Source organism: Arachis ipaensis, chromosome B10 (assembly GCF_059453495.1).
Source record: "Arachis ipaensis isolate K30076 ecotype BB chromosome B10, ASM5945349v1, whole genome shotgun sequence".
Taxonomy (NCBI): domain Eukaryota; kingdom Viridiplantae; phylum Streptophyta; class Magnoliopsida; order Fabales; family Fabaceae; genus Arachis; species Arachis ipaensis.
Genome location: NC_142435.1, coordinates 143,394,583 through 143,411,996, shown reverse-complemented (window position 1 = coordinate 143,411,996; position 17,414 = coordinate 143,394,583). Strand labels below are relative to the sequence as shown.

At 29.7% G+C, this 17,414-nt stretch overlaps 2 protein-coding genes across 2 annotated transcripts; both read left to right on the top strand.

Moving 5' to 3' along the window:
- Positions 1-7,240: 7,240 nt before the first annotated feature.
- LOC107623811 (cytochrome P450 85A-like) lies at positions 7,241-13,667 on the top strand. The gene is made up of 9 exons (XM_016326186.3): positions 7,241-7,529; positions 9,722-10,043; positions 10,467-10,616; positions 11,125-11,373; positions 11,480-11,566; positions 11,839-11,917; positions 12,114-12,223; positions 12,490-12,614; positions 13,460-13,667. Exons 1-9 carry the CDS (start codon positions 7,330-7,332, stop codon positions 13,545-13,547), a joined length of 1,410 nt encoding a protein of 469 aa, XP_016181672.1. The 5' UTR covers positions 7,241-7,329; the 3' UTR covers positions 13,548-13,667.
- A 3,114-nt stretch (positions 13,668-16,781) lies between these two features.
- LOC107623640 (uncharacterized) lies at positions 16,782-17,414 on the top strand. Its single transcript, XM_016325980.3, has 2 exons — positions 16,782-17,039; positions 17,170-17,414. Exons 1-2 carry the CDS (start codon positions 16,935-16,937, stop codon positions 17,260-17,262), a joined length of 198 nt encoding a protein of 65 aa, XP_016181466.1. The 5' UTR covers positions 16,782-16,934; the 3' UTR covers positions 17,263-17,414.

Genomic DNA, 17,414 nt, shown 5'->3' with positions numbered 1-17,414 from the left:
CAGGTCGGTGTAATCGACGCACATCCTCCACTTGCTGTTTTGTTTTTTGACTAGCACCACATTTGCCAGCCACGCTGGATATTCGACCTCTTTGATGAACCCGGCTTCTAGGAGTGCTTGCACTTGTTCTTCCACCACTTGAGCCCTTTCAGGTCCGAGCTTCCGCCTTCTTTGTTGAACAAGTTGTGATCCGGGATAAACTGATAGTTTGTGTGACATGAGTTCGGGATCTATCCCTAGCATGTCGGAGGCTTTCCAGGCGAAGAGGTCGGAATTTTCTTGTAGGAGTTTTATAAGTTTCTCCTTCAACTCTTCTTTCAGGTCGGCTCCTATATTGGTGGTTTTTCCTTCCTCTTTTCCAATCTGTACCTCCTCAGTTTTTCTCCCGGGTTGTGGTCGCAACTCTTCTTTGGCTCTGGCCCCTCCGAGCTCAATTGTGTGCACCTCCTTTCCTTTTCCGCTTAGGTTCAGGCTTTCATTGTAGCATTTCTTTGCGAATTTCTGGTCTCCCCTAATGGTTGCTATTCCCTCTGGTGTTGGAAATTTCATGCAAAGATGAGGGTGGATACCACTACTCCGAGCCGATTTAGGGTAGTTCTGCCGATTAAGGCATTATAGGCTGACCCCACATCGACGACTATGAAGTCGATGCTTAAAGTTTTGGATTTTCCCCTTTTCCAAAAGTGGTATGAAGGGGTATATATCCCAGTGGTTTTATTGGTGTATCCCCTAGTCCATATAAGGTGTTAGGGTAAGCTCTTAACTCCTTTTCATCCAACCCTAGCTTATCGAATGCTGGTTTGAAAAGGATGTCAGCTGAGCTCTCCTGATCTATCAAGGTTCTGTGAAGATGGGCATTGGCAAGAATTATAGTTATCACAACTGGATCATCATGTCCAGGAATGATTCCTTGCCCATCCTCTTTGGTGAACGAGATGGTTGGAAGGTCGTGAGCCTCGTCCCCGACCTGGTAGACTTCCTTCAAGTGCCTCTTGCGAGATGACTTTGTGAGGCCGCCTCCACCGAACCCTCACGAGATCATATGTATGTGTCTTTCCGGGATCTGTGGTGGTGGATCTCTTCGGTCCTCGCCGTCTCGCTTCCTTTTTCCATGATGGTCCGACCTTTTCATGAGATATCTATCAAGCCGACCTTCTCTGGCCAGCTTTTCTATCACATTTTTAAGGTTATAACAATCATTCATTGAGTGACCATACATCTTATGGTACTCACAGTAGTCGCCACGACTTCCCCCCTTTTTATTTTTGATGGGTCTAGGGGCGGTAGCCTTTCAGTATGGCAGATTTCCCTGTATACATCTACCAAGGAAACTCGTAGAGGAGTATAGGAGTGATATCTCCTAGGCCTTTCAGGGTCGATGTCCTCTTTTTTCTTGGGATCTCTTTCTTTCTCTTTTGAGGAGTGAGAATGCCCAGTCCACCAACTCGGCTCTCGTAGTCTAACGTTTTCCTCCATGTTGATGTACTTTTCGACTCTCTCATGTACATCACTTAAGGAGGTTGTGTGCCTTTTCGATATGGACTGAGAGAAGGGGCCTTCTCGAAGTCCATTTACTAGGCCCATAATTACTGCTTCCGTTGGCAGGTCTTGAATCTCCAAGCATGCTTTATTGAACCTTTCCATGTAGTCCCTTAAAGGTTCTCCGACCTCCTGTTTTACTCCCAGGAGGCTCGGTGCGTGCTTCACTTTGTCCTTCTGGATGGAGAACCACATCAGGAACTTTCGCGAGAGGTCATCGAAGCTAGTGACCGACCTTGGGGGAAGACTGTCGAACCACTTCATCGCTGCTCTGGTTAAGGTGGTCGGGAAAGCTTTGCAACGAGTAACATAAGAAGCGTCAGCCAGGTACATCCGACTTTTAAAGTTGCTTAGATGATGCTTCGGATCCATGGTTCGGTCATAAAGGTCCATATCAGGGCTTTTAAAGTTCCTTGAAATTTTTGCCCTCATTATGTCCTCGCTGAAGGGATCTTCTCCCCCCAAGGGAGAATCTTCTCGGTCGCTACGGGAGCTTCGACTTTTAAGAGCCGATTACAGCCTTAAAAGTTTTTCTTCTAGCTTTTTTCGCCGTTCTATCTCGTTCTTCAAGTTTCTCTCTGCCTCTCGCTGCCGCTCCAGTTCTTGTTCCAATTGTTCCAAGCGCCCTTGATGGTCGTGGAACAAACCCATGAAGTCAGCCGCATGGGGTTGTCCCTCTTTTCCTGACTCGCATCCGTCAGAGGAGTTTGCCTTTGGGTCTTTCAACCCAGAAGTGCCCTCTCTGTTCTGGTTGGTCACTCCTTGGTGGGTGGCCATGTCCGCGTCATTGTTCCCAACGTCCAAATTCTCTTGCTCAGAATCGGACGCTGTGTGGCCATCTTCAGGTGAATTGTCCGACATTACTAGTTGATCTCTCGGGTCCCCGACAACGGCGCCAATGTTACGATGGGTAACCGGAGATTAATAGGCTAGACTCGTTGGGTTAGTCCAATCGTCTGAGAGAGGAAGCCTCCGAGCAGGTTTGCGTTTGGGAGTCTCTATCCGACTTGTACGTGAGAGAGAATGGGTGGTGGTACCTGCAAAGACACTTCGATGCTTAAGTCAGCAAGGGTCTAAGCAAGTTTTGAGAAAATTGGAACTTAGAGATACCTGAGGGGTGTCAGTGTATTTATAGTGGTGAACCAATAACCACCGTTGGAGTAGTTCCACCTTTTAAGGAGGATAACCGTCCCTTTATCTTAGGGAAGTTGAGATATGACTCCTGGGAGTGGGTTGAGAGATTTTAGAGACAGTTACTTATTTGAATAAGTGTTATCTGCTAACTAACCCTCGTTTCCGACTCCCTTCTGGTGGAGCCTGTGTCGAATCCGACCTCTTGTGAGGAGATCGGTTGCGTGGGAGGCCAATCTATAGATTGGGCCTTTTTATCTTATTTGGTCCTGGGTTTTAGTGTTGGGTCAGGGTATGAACAAATGAAATTACAGTTTTTATGTTCTTTTTACTGTTAATGATTTTAAAAATTATGTTAAAATTAATTAGTAAAAAAATATTTTGATAGCATAAAATTGATGATGAAAATAAAAATGATAAGATTATAGATAATTTAACAAATATATAAATTATACAAAACATATTTCAAAATTTTAAAAGAACATAAGTATTAAATTTTTAAATACTTTAGAAGGATTATTCAGTTGGATAATTTGATATTTATATCTATCTTTTTTATAAAATTAACTTATTGAAAAATTTTAATGAAATTAAGAAAAGAAAGAACTCAAGGGAACGAAAGACCAAAATCAAATCATAATTTTGCCTACTTGAAGGAAATTAGAATCTTATTTTTTATTTTTTATTGAATGATGGTAAAACTTTGTTCTCTACGTTTTTATGCAAAAACCTAGTACAAATTTAAATACCTATGTTGTTTTGATATTTGTCTGTTTTAAAAAATTAATTAAATAAATTTTAGCTTAATTTTTATGTTGATCGTTAAATCGATCGCTAATGATAAAATTAGGAATCAATTTTAGTGACTAACTATTTTCTCATTTTATTCTCTTGTTAGTTTTTGAATTGGTCATTAATTTTATTATTAGCAACTAATTTAGAGATCAAAATTTTAGCAACTAATTTAGTAACTAACATTTTTTTAACCTATTTTTTATGTTGGTTGCTGAATCGATCGCTAATGATAAAATTCGCGAACAATTTTATCGACCAATTATATGGGTCGCTAATAACGATTGATCTTTGTGACTGAATTGATTTTTATAACCAAAATAATGTTAGTCATTAAATTCAGTCGCTAATTTTTAATTTAACGATTAACTAAAATGACATCGGTGACAATTTCTAAATTAAAAATTGACATCGATTTAACGCCTAACTTTTTTTTATGTAATAAAAAACCGATTAATTGCTAAATTGGGCTGTTACTAACAATTAATTTTAGAGAAAATTCCACTCCCCTCCCCTGTGAGATACTAAAATGACACTCCCCTCCCCTCTATTTTATAAATGTACATTCTCCTCCCTTCTAACTTTTAAAAAACCTCCTCTTTAAACCATTTTAAATTTTTTGTGTTAACTAATGTTAACTTTATCCATTTTTTAAGAAAAAATAAATTATTTTTTGAAAAATATCCATTAAACAAAATTTTATTTTTTATCATTAAATTTTACTTACCAAAATACCTTTTAATAAATTATTCTTTTATTGATTAAATTATATTTTTACCAAAATATTTTCAAAAAAATTAATAATTAAATTATTTTTTTAAAATACCTACCCTTCAATAATTTTTAAATTATTAAATTGTGATTTTACTAAAATTTTTATTAACAATTATTTTATATTTATTATTAATTTTTTTATATCAATATATATTATTTTAATATTAAATAAAAAAATCTTACCACTGTTAATATGTATAACAATTAATATATATTAATATTAAAAAATAATCTTACTAAAATTTTTTATTTAATGTTAAAATAATATATATAGATATCAAAAAATTAATAGTAAAATATAAAAAAATTGTTAACGAAAATTTTGATAAAATTATAATTTAATAATTAAAAAATATTGAAGGGTATTTTAGAAAAAATAATATAATTATTAAATTTTTTTAAAATATAATTTAATCAATAAAAAAATAATTTATTAAAGGATATTTTGGTAAGTAAAATTTAATGATAAAAATAAAATTTTTGTTAATGGGTATTTTTTAAAAATAATTTTTTCTTAAAAAATGGATAAAATTAACATTAGTTAACACAAAAAGTTTAAAATGGACTAAAGAGGAGGTTTTTTAAAAATTAGAAAGAAGGAAAATGTACATTTATAAAATAGAGGAGAGGAAGTGTCATTTTAGCATCTCGCAAGGGAGGGGAGTGGAATTTTCCCTTCATTAAAATCAGATACTATTTCAATAATTTTTTGCAGTAATTTTAAAGATTTTTTTCCTTTTTTGTAGATATTCTCTTCTACCATATTCATCTCAATAAATATAGAGGGAGACAAATTCGCGATTTTCACTCCAAGATCTCGCAATTCTCAGCCATGGTTCATGCATTTACCAGAGGAAAAGATGAAGATTAATTTTTGTTTTTTTGGTTGACTTGAAGATTAATTGTACGAGACTATAATGGGGTTGTAGGTTTTGGAATCTTCTTAGAGGATAAGATAATCATAGTCAAAAAGATTACGTTGCCAACTCATTTAACGGTCATCAATTAGCATTGTTCCTGCCAACTCTCGTTTTTTCCACCGGAAGAGAAAAATAGGAAGATACTGAAACCAAAACTAAATTCTGGATCTTTTAATTAAGGCTATGCTACGTTATTATTAAATTAAATTCTTCACAAAAAAAGTATTCCTCACAAATAAGACAGCAAATTTTTTACTAACTTATTCTCTAAGAACATAGATTAAAAATACTGTAAAAGATGATTTATTAAATTTGTTCTTAAAATATTTTATCAATTAAATTGGTCTTTTAAAGATTATAAATTAATTATTTTCATATTTTTTAATTAAATTAATAGTTTTTATCAACAATTAATGAGAAATAATGTTAATTCATATTATACATGATACCTATAATATATAATTAGATAATAAATAAATATATTTATAAAAATTTATTAATTTAATATCGTTAGATTATATTAAGATTATGATTTATATAATTAAAAAATAGACAAAATTGATAGATTTTTATAAGAAAGTCACTCAGATAAAGACACCTAATTAATCTTCTACCACTCAGATAAATCGATCTAAATTAATATTTTTTATAAAATAATGACTATAAAATTTTTGTTATAGAAAATTATTAAAATATTCATTATATATATATATATATATATATTAATTTTGAGAACCCTAAATCTTAATTTCATGAAGGGCGGTGAGAGAAGAGGAGGGTTAGCATTCTCAAAATTAATATTAATATATATAAAATAAGAGTATTTTAGTCATTTTTTATAATAAAGGTATTATAGTCATTTTTTATAAAAAAAATTAACTTAGATAGATTTAATATTTAATTTATCGATTTTTTAGCCAGATCATTTTGTATAATTTAATTTTAAAAAAAATAATATGGTTTAATTAATTATATATATTGAATTTTAATTATTAAAAAATATCTAAAAAAAACGTTTTAAACGTTTTTATCTGAGTGGTTCCCTTCTTATAAATATATTTGTTCAGCATTTAATTAGACATAATAGGTGTCATATATGCTATCAATTAACGGTTTATATCATCAATTATTGACAAAAAACTATTAATCAAATGGTAGAAGGACAAAAATAATTAATTTATAATATTTAAAGACCTAATTTATTTAATAAAATTTTTTAAAAATAAATTTAGAAAATGAATAATCCATCTTTCAAGAACTAATTCCATCATTAACCTCTAAATCTATAGTGAGGTTGTAGGTTTTAGAATCTTCTTAGAGTATAAGATAATAATAGTCAAAATGTTTACATTGCCAACTCATTGAACGATTATCAATTAGCATTGACTGGAAGAGAAAAATAGGTACCAACCCTCATTTTTCTCACTGGAAGAGAAAAATAGGAAGATACCGAAACTAAATTAAATTCTAGATCTTTTAATTAATGATGTGCTAGATTATTACAAAATTAAATTCTTCAGATACAAAAAAAAATAATAAATTCTTCACAAATGAGGCAGCAATCCTTTTTTTTAAACTAATTTATGTTTTAAGGACATAAATTAAAAACACCATAAAAATATTTTATAAAAATTATTTAAAAATATTTTTTTTTGCATTTTCAATACATTAAAAACTTTAAAAAATTATTATTATATGTTTAAACATGTTTTTAAACACACAAGTTAGCTAAATCTTTTTTTTAAAGACATTAATTAGTTAAGAGAATAATAAATTTTTTATTAAAAATTATTGTAAAAGTAAGTTTTTTTTATATTTCTAATGAATTAAAAATTTTAAATTTTATATTATTATACTCTTAAAATATATGGTTAATTAAATCATTTATCTTAATTTATTTGTATACATTATTGTCTTCCCTTTTATTTTGTTTTTTGTTTTTTGTTTTTTGTTTTTGTTTTTTTTTTTGTTTTTATGGCCATGACCTACAATAGCTGGTGATGCTACCTTCTGTTTATATGGTTTTTTTCTTATATGAAAATGGTTGGTCAAGGGAACCTATATATATGTGTGTTTGTGTGCATTCTTTTTAAGCCAGGCTTGTACCTTTTATTTTTATTCTCTCTGTTTTGAGTCCTTTGCAAGAACTTTTAGAAAGAAAGAAAAGCACCAGATGGCTTTTACATTCATTGCAATTGTTGGTGGTGTTTTGTTCTTGTTCTGTTTTTTCTCTGCTCTCTTGAGATGGAATGAAGTGAGGTACGTGAAAAAGAATAAAGGTTTGCCACCAGGTACAATGGGGTGGCCACTTTTTGGAGAAACATCTGAGTTTCTTAAACAAGGTCCTAACTTCATGAAAAACCAAAGAGCAAGGTAACAATTAAAATTAAACTAAATTAATTCATGTTCACTTGCATAATGTGGTGAAAATAGGTGGTCTTATCAACATGTTTTGCACCTTTTTCTTTTGAGATCATGTGGGTTGTAGGATGTTTTAATTTATACGAATGTCCAAAAATTTTAATCAATGGAATAAAAATTGTTCGTATATACGCATACATGCATACATATATAACCGAACATAATTATATATATTAATCTAAAATATGTCATTTAATATATCAAAATATAGTGATTAATCCAATTTGATTAAAAAAATAAAATTATAATTAGTTTTTTCATAATTTACATTATGAAAATATTAAATAATAATTTTAATAATACCAATAATAGTATATTAAATTTATTTTCTTTAGTACAATATTTAAAATTATTTACTTTCTTTGCTATAATAATAATAATTTTTTGCATTAATAAATCTTTTATATCTCATTTGAATTTAAAAATAGTATATTTAATTTTAATTTTTTTAATTATCTTTCATTAAAAGAAGCCATTTTTTAAAGAAAAACAAGTAAGTAGAATAATAAGATTATTGTATTTTTTTTAAAGATTGATCATTATATTTTTCTTTTGTTAAAACTAAATAATTAAACAATAAATAAGTCACTAAAATTTACCTATAGAAATTATATTTTAAAATTTAAAATGAAAGTAAATTCAAAATAATTTTAACAATGGGTAAGTAATTAAACTAAATAAGAACATTTATTATATATTATATACTCATATATAAGTAAAGGAATTACAAATTTTTGTGGGGCATGTTAGGATACTTATCATGGTGACTACGATATCTTAAAAGTGTTGTTAAAATTAAAATAATAAATTTTATTATGTAACACGGCTTTTAATTTAAAAAATAAAAAGAATATTATCAAAATATAAAATATTTAATTTTAACATTTTAATTCCAATGAACATGAAAACATTTTGCAATTAGCATATGTTTTTTCGCCAATTAATAAAAATAGCTAATGATATATTTATCAATAATTAGATATTAAATAGGGTGGTAAGCGGGCCAAAACTCGCCAATCAACTTGCGTAACTTGTCAAAAAAGACGGGTTGGATTGAAAATTTAAAACTGGTATGATTAAAAAGTCCGCCTAACTCGCACCGCTTAATTCGCGAATTTTGGCGGGTTTCGGCAGGACAGGGTGAGCTTTCCAACAGGTCCTTTTTTTTGGTAATTGAAGATGTTCTAAGTTATAATTTGAATTATGTTCTATGTTTGATTATAGATACTTGAAGATATTTAATTATATGTTTTGGACAATGTTTATTTTACTTTTTAAAATGTTGATTTTATTTTTGTTTCAAAAAATTGGGTTGATGATTATGTTTATTACATATTTAGAATTATAAAGACATTAATGTTTGTAAATTTTGAAATTATAATTTTTTTATGTCTTTATAAATTATACATTTATTGAAATAGCTGTGAAATTATATATTTTATTTAATATTTAATAGTTTATTAATAAAAAAATTAATAAAAAAAAAAGAATTAGCAAGTTTAGTCTGCCAACCCGCCGTTAGGCGGAGCGAAGGAGAAATTCGAGACTGTCTCACTGAGCAGAACGAATTTTTGGTAGGGTAGATGGAGCGGGGCGGACCCCAACCCATTTGCCACCCCTAATATTAGACGTCTTATGTTTCGATACTAAAATGTTTTAGTGATAATTGTCAATAAAAACTTTTTTAATGATCACAAAAAATATATTATTGTCATTATAATATATAATAATAACTATAAATATATAATTACTACAAAAATATAAGTTAAATAAGATATACAATAATTATTATGTTATTGCTATTAAAAACTTTTTAATAAAAAAATTTTTGTTGTAGTCCTTGAAGTTAGTTGGGTTGGCTTGTTTCATGTTTATTTTTATTGGTGTCCAAAGTACTGGAAAACATGGTTTATTACTTTGATGAAGTTTTTTGAACTAATCAAAAGTTATCAACTACAAATGAGAGTCTAAAGAAAAACATTGCCAAACACACTCTACTGTCTCTACTTGGGGTGTGAAGTAAACCACTTTTCATGCATGTACTTTTTTACCCCATGGTTTACTTTTGATCATTTTTATCTTCTATTAACCAATTCTTTTTATTCTTATTCTTTTGGTTGTGATTTGTGAATAATGAATGGCAGGTATGGCAGTTTTTTCAAAACACACATATTGGGATCTCCTACAATTATATCAATGGATGAAGAGCTCAATAGATACATTCTAATGAATGAATCAAAAGGGATTGTTCCAGGATACCCTAAATCCATGGTAGACATCTTGGGAAACTGCAACATTGCAGCCGTTCATGGCTCCACTCACAAGTACTTGAGAGGTGCCTTGCTTTCCATTATTGGTCCCGCCATGGTCAGAGATCAGCTTTTGACAAAAATTGATCACTTCATGAGATCCCACCTTAGCAATTGGGACAATCAAGTCCTCGACATTCAACGCAAAACCAAAGAGGTTGCCTTCTATTCTTATTATTATTATTATCACTATTGTTCTTAGAATTTAATTTTGGAACAAAAGTGGTTTTAAATGTGTATTTAATTACATAATGTCACATCAATAAAAATAACTATTTTTTCATTGAACACAAATTATCGTCATTTAAAAGAACAGATGTGATCGTACGCCAAAATTAAACTCTTATTCTTATTAAAAAAATTGTAAGCAATATTGGTTGTACATTTTAAGGTTACTCATCCTAGCTGCACATAACTTAAAAGAAATAGCTATGATAATAGTTATAATAATTGCTTTGTTAATTATTATCAATTAAAGATCTTGATCTAAATGAGTCAAGAGAAAAAACAGAAACATGAGTATTTTATGAGCGTGAGACATTTTTTACTATATAATTCATTCTCAAACTTTTATGGACAGATGACCTTCCTTTTATCACTCATGATGGTTGTAAGCATGGAATCAAGCAGAATATCAGATTCAATCATGCCGGAGTACTTTAAAATGGTTTCAGGAACCATTTCTCTCCCTATTGACCTTCCGAGGACGAAGTATCGTCGCGGATGTCAGGTTTGATCTTTGCCTATCTTTTTATTTTGTTACTCCTTTGTTTGAGTATTTTTTGTTTATTCGGTATGAAAATATGGTTTATTTTATTGTGTTGAGCTCTTTTTTTTTAAATAAATAATTGAATAAATATATTTTTATTATTGAAGTTTGCTAAAAAATTTTAAAATATTTTTAAGTTTTTTTTTCTTTTAATTTTAATCCAAACGTTTTTGATTTGCATTAAATATATCGCAGTCAGCTAATTTTTTAAAAAATTTAGGACCAATTCAGTAATAATTTTACAAGAACAACCATTAATACAAGCAAATTAGAGATAATTATCATATATACGTTATTGCTAGATTAGTCCTAAATTTTTTAAAATTTAGTTGTCAAAGATATATTTGATGCAAATAAAAATTTAAAATAAAATTAAAACAAAATAAAACTTATAAATATTTTTAAAATATTTAAGTACAAAAAATACATTTTACCCCAATAATTTTAAGTAACGAACACTTTGTTGCAGGCAAGGAAAGCTCTTGTGAGCATTCTGCGTGAGGTAATGGAGGAAAGAAGAAAATCCCAAGAAACACACAAAGACATGCTTGGAGTATTAATGGGAAATGATGATGAAAGTAGACACAAACTAAGTGATGAAGAAATCATTGATCTACTGATTGCAGTTATGTATTCTGGTTATGAAACTGTTTCAGCCACTTCAATGATGGCAGTGAAGTATCTTCAGGACCATCCCAAAGCACTTGAAGAACTCAGAGTCAGTCTCCATAATAATAATAATAATAAATAATTTGCAGTTTCATTATTCATTTCATTTAATTTACTTTTACTTTGTGACACTGATGAAATTTCTGGTTTTTCAGGAAGAGCATTTGGCCATTAGAGAAAGGAAAAAACCAGACGAACCAATTGATTTCAACGATCTCAAGTCAATGAGGTTTACTCGCGCGGTAATATTTTTATACTATATTGTAATTGAATGTTCACATAGGTTTATAAAATTTCTAGGTGCAGCACTTTTTAGTAATTTTAGTTATTATCATTTGGCAAGTACATATATTAAATTGTTTTTAATAAATAAAAATTATATTAACCTACGTATACAAATTTTGATAAAGATAATAGTAAATTATATATTTTATATGTGTACATACCTGTAAATATAAGTGCATCACATAACATTGCTATAGATTTTGATATTTTTCTTTTTTGTATTGTGCAGGTGATTTTTGAGACTGCTAGATTGGCCACAATAGTTAATGGCGTCCTAAGAAAAACCATTCAAGATGTGGAGTTAAATGGTATTTATGTGTATCTAAATTTGTTTGAAAAAAAAATTTATTATTTATTAAGATATGGTTAAATATAAAAGATATATATGTCTACAAATGTCAATAAATATTGTGTTTAAAATGTGTATGATATATAAATACGACAATTCAATAAAAATCGTAGTTCATAATCTAAAGTTTAACTAGCTTTTTTTTTTTTTTTCAGGTTATTTGATTCCCAAAGGGTGGAAGATATATGTGTTCATAAGAGAGATAAATTATGACCCTTTTCTATATCCGGAGCCACTAAAGTTCAACCCATGGAGATGGCTGCAGGTTAGTACCAACTGACTCGTTCTCTTGTTAATTTGTCTAGGGTTATGCTACGTGTATACTAAAATTAATCATCAAAGTCAGCCATCAATATAAAATATATGCTGAAATATAAATACATTATGAAAATAAATTAAACCACACATATATTTATACACAAATACATTGGTAGTTGATTGTAGTGGCTAATTTTATATACAAATAGCATTTCTATTGTCTATTATTGCTTATCAAACGTATATTAATATCATTAAGTTTGAAAATTGCAGGATCAGAGCCTAGAGTCAAAAAACCACTTCTTGGTATTTGGACGAGGTACAAGATTGTGTCCAGGGAAAGATTTGGGGATAGCTGAAATTTCAACTTTCTTGCACTATCTTGTAACTAGATACAGGTGACTAATTTTCCTATTCATTATGCTTATATGCAAACCTAATAAAATTATATTCCCTTATTAGAGAATAGTCAGTTTAGCTATTTGCATTCACAGAGTTGTTTTTCTTTACTTATCTTCTATTTTTTATATAACAAAATAATAGAAAAAAAATTTCATAAACACAAAAAGTCAATACTTGTGTATATTTGTGTAGATTTTTCTTTGGTGACTATATTTGTGTAGATTTATATATGTTTCATATATTTTTTAATAAAGTAGTTAGTTATCAAAACTATTAAACATATCATAATAGAATAATTAAATTTCTCACTACTAAATAATCAAACATTTTTCTACGATAGTTTAATTTAATATTTCTTTTGAGTATCAAATATTCTATATGATAGTTAATTACTAGTTAATTTTTTTCCGCGCATAGATTAAAGAAATATACGAATGAGTATCGAAAAAAGAAGTTATATCATCAAAGAAACAATAATTATACTTTTTAAATTTTTTCTTTCTTAAGTCAATGGATAAAATTGTCATTTTTTTTATAGAACAACAAACCTTTACTCGTAGAATTTAAGAAAAACTTAAAAATTACATTTAAAAAGTAGGAAAATTAAATAAAGATTTTTATGTTGAATTATAAAATAAAAGGAAACGCCATATCCAATTACACAAAATAAAGTATAGAGATATACAAATTTGAGTCCCTTTAGTTTCTAATATATTTATTTTTGACCGTTGTTCTAGCTCATAAATATATTATACAACTATTATTCTTCGTCTATTGAAATTTTATAGTAATTATTATTTTATGGTGTTTGCTGACACCTTATATTTAATTTTGATTGCAGGTGGGAAGCAGCAGGAGATGATAAACTAGTGAAATTTCCTCGAGTTTCAGCACCTAATGGACTGCATATAAGGGTGTCATCTTACTAATAATTAGGCACCTAGCTAATGGACTTATGCAAATAAAACTATTTTATAATTAAAAAGTTTGTAAGATGTTTGAGAATGGTTCAATAAAGAAGTTTGTAAAACTTTAATATATTTATGAAATTGCCAATCATAGATAATATAATTAAATTTATCTGTACTTATTGGGTATGTTCTTAATCATGACGGTTGTTCTAGAATCAATGAAACTACTACCGCTACTAGAGTCTCCATCATGTGCAGAATGTTGGTAGAGTTTCATCATGATGATGCTGCTTCTTTGCATGCTTTCCCTTCCTATGACGCCTCACTCATCATCACACCGGTTGTTTCTCTTTATTAGAGAAACAAGAAGGAAGAAATGGTAATGAGTTTGCGTGTCTTTGTGCTTCTTCCTTCTTTCTTTAATGTTGAGAGATAAATGCACTTTGTCTTTCTCTGTCTTTCTACGTGTAAGTGGAATCTACACTATATATCTGCATCCACTTCATCGTTTTACAGTTTTATACAATAAAAGTCGTTAGATAATTAATATTTTTATGTATTTATTTATATTTAAATTAGAGATAATATCTAATTTTATCTCTGAAATTTATTTAACACTCGTTACAATTGTCTAATTTTATGTTAATACTGTATTAATAAATTGTCTTTTAGATTAAGCTGACGTAGAAAAATGAGTTGTTATTCTCATGATACTCATCTTTTGAAGAGAAAATTTAGGGGCAACACTTTTATTAAAATTTGGCTAGCACTTAGCCCGTAAAAGAAAAAAGAGTAATTCTTCATCATTAGATGAAATCTCACACCATTAAAAATACTATTAATGACTAATTGATGATTGCACATCACAAAATTTGTTGGTCTCCTAACACTCATTTCTTTTGAATTTATATGTAACATTCTCTTTAATAATAAAATGCTGATTACAATATAGTAATTAACCTCGTAAAATTGAGTTATTAAGTATTATAACAAGTAGGACTTATAATATATACCCTACTCGCGGGTACCTAACTCGGACCAACCCGTTCGAATAGGTTTCTCAACCCGATCTGATCCGCTGCGGGTAGGGTAGGAAAGGGGTGTGCATGACCCGGTCCGACCCGGTCCGACCCGACCCGGTCCCGAATATTTTAGGGGCTATTTTGGTGTGATTTCACCGGGACTAGGGTTGGGTAAGGGTCTCAAAAATAGACCTCGTCATTATTTCGGGTCGAGTCCGGGCCATGGCTCGGGTCACCCGAAGTCAGCCTGGTGGTTCGGTCATCATACACAATTAATATTTTGTGTTATTAGTGATGGATGATGGCTATTCTTATGTGAAATTTAAGTATTGTAAACCTTAATATTTAGTTATTAGTTATTATAAGACTATAAGTTAATGTTTTATGTTTAAAATGCATAAGATTTTAGACTAATACATAATATTGTGTTATTTGTATTAAATTAAATATTTGGTGTTATTAGACAATATTAGTATTGATTATGATTATGCTTTAATTTTAGAGAAGAGTTGGTTATTGTTATATTTTTCTAAGTGAATTTTACCATGTCAAATAATGGTTGGAGTCTTGGAAATTGGATATTTTCACATGCTAGCTTATAAGAAGGTATCAAGGTAATGTAATGTTAACGGCCCGGTTTTCACCCGGTTTTTACCCGGTATAATCGTGACCTGAAAGTGTATAGATTTCATCGGGTCTAGGGCCGGGTTCGGGTCTAATAAATAGGCCCGGTATGTATTTCGGGTCCGGTTTGGGTCACATCAAACCCGGTTTCACCCGATCCATGCACACCCCTAGGGTAGGATACGGTGCGGTGCGAATTTGCCTGCAGATAGGGTAGGTTACAGGTTCAGGGTATACCCTACCTTACTCTATCTGCACCCCTACCCCTAATATATTATATAATATATATGTAAAAGTTATGTATGTAGTGAAGAAAGTGATTGTGATCCTCTTATAAAAACTTGAAATAATTACTAAAATAGTTGATGATCATATTATTTATAATTTTATTGTTTTTAATTTTAATTTGAATTTATTTTTTTATTTTCTATTTTATTAATATGTATAAAATTTAGAATGGTTGAGTTTTATATTTGTTTAAAAATTTTTTATTTTTCTGCAGATAGAATCAGATAGGGTAGGGTTTAGAACTTTAAGAAACGGGTAGGGTTAGGATTGAAAAATTCTCAACCCGCGAATAAAGTAAGATAGAATTTAAAAAAAAATTAATTTACGAATAAGATTAGGGTAAAGTCCAAACCCTACCTTATCCTACTAATTGCCAACATTAATAACAAATGATAAAGAATTAGTGTTCTCTTTATAAAAATTTTTTTAAAATCCGAAAATACTTAATCATCAAATCAATCCTTAAATTTCTCATACTTTTAAATCTAGTTCTTTATATTGGGCTTATAAAAATATTTCATAACAACTTAAAATAATTTAATATGAAAGAATCTCTAATATATGGGAGCAATGATGATTGAAGAAACTAATATTATAGTATTAAAATGAAACTTTTAATATGCTTAATGCATGTGTGTGTCGCCAATCAGTAATAGCTCAAATGACATAGTCTCTCCATACTCAATTAAGAGGTTGCGAGTTCGAGTCTCATATCTTTAGTAAAAAAAAATGCATGTGTGTGTCGTTTTCTTAATTTAAAACAAAGTATTATTTTAATCTTTAATATTTAAATTAAGTTTTAATTTTACTTTTAATATTTTAAACGTGTTATTGTTATTTTAAATATTTTATTTTATTATATTTTAGTTATTTGATCAAAATTAAATTTTAAAAAAACTTTTTTTTATTATATTTTTTTAAATAACAATAAAAAATATAATTATAGTAGTCATGGTAGTAATTATAATTATTTAAAAATAAAAATGAGAGAATAATATAAAGATACAAGATAATAATAGAAATAGAAAGTATTTTTTAAAAAAAAATTAATTTTAACTAAAAATCTTAAATAAAATGAAATGAAATATTTAGAATAAAAATAGAATGTTTTAAATATTAAAAATGAAATTAAAACTTTGACTAAATATTAGGAACTAAATGAGAACTATAGTCTTTAATTTTTTGTAAACTGTGATATATTTTGTTTGGTTTTGGGTCTAAATAAGAATATTGAGAAAAATGGTTCTAAAGAAATGAATATATGGATGAAGCCCATAAAATAGAATTTGGGCCGCAGGAGAGGCGAGTCTCGGAAAGGGAAGGGCGGATGACGTCGGTGCCGAAGGGTAGAATGAAATTTGACGATCTTTCTTAATAGGCAGAGTTGAAGGGAACGGAAGGATAGCAATTCCCAAAAGTGAGAAGAAGGTGCGAGTGAATCGAAGCTCAGAGAAAGGAGAAAGAAGAAAGGATGGTGAAAGTGGCCACGTATTTTGCTATGACTCTTGGAGCATTCATCTTCTGGCAGTCCATGGACAGAGTCCATGTCTGGATCGCACTTCATCAGGACGAAAAGGTTCTCCTTCTCTCCTCTCCCTTTCTTCTCCATTTTTCTCTATCTCTTCTAACTCTCACCACTTTGGCATCTCCAATTTCACTTATACACTTTCTCTTTCCGTTTTATGTTTCGAAACCCTAAATTGCAGAAGGAAAGGCAGGAGAAGGAAGCTGAGATCAGAAGAGTCAGAGAAGAATTGTTGCGCCAGCAGCAGCTCCAGAACACTCAAAAGGATTTTTGATTCCCAAAATCTTGTAATTCTTTTCCTGCCCGTTCCCGTTCCCCTTATGTTCCCCCCCAAATAATGATCACATTTTTCATATGAACTAATTCTGCGATATTCTGCTTGCCGGTGGCAATTGTTATATTATAAACCTTTGTTTTTTGTTGAAA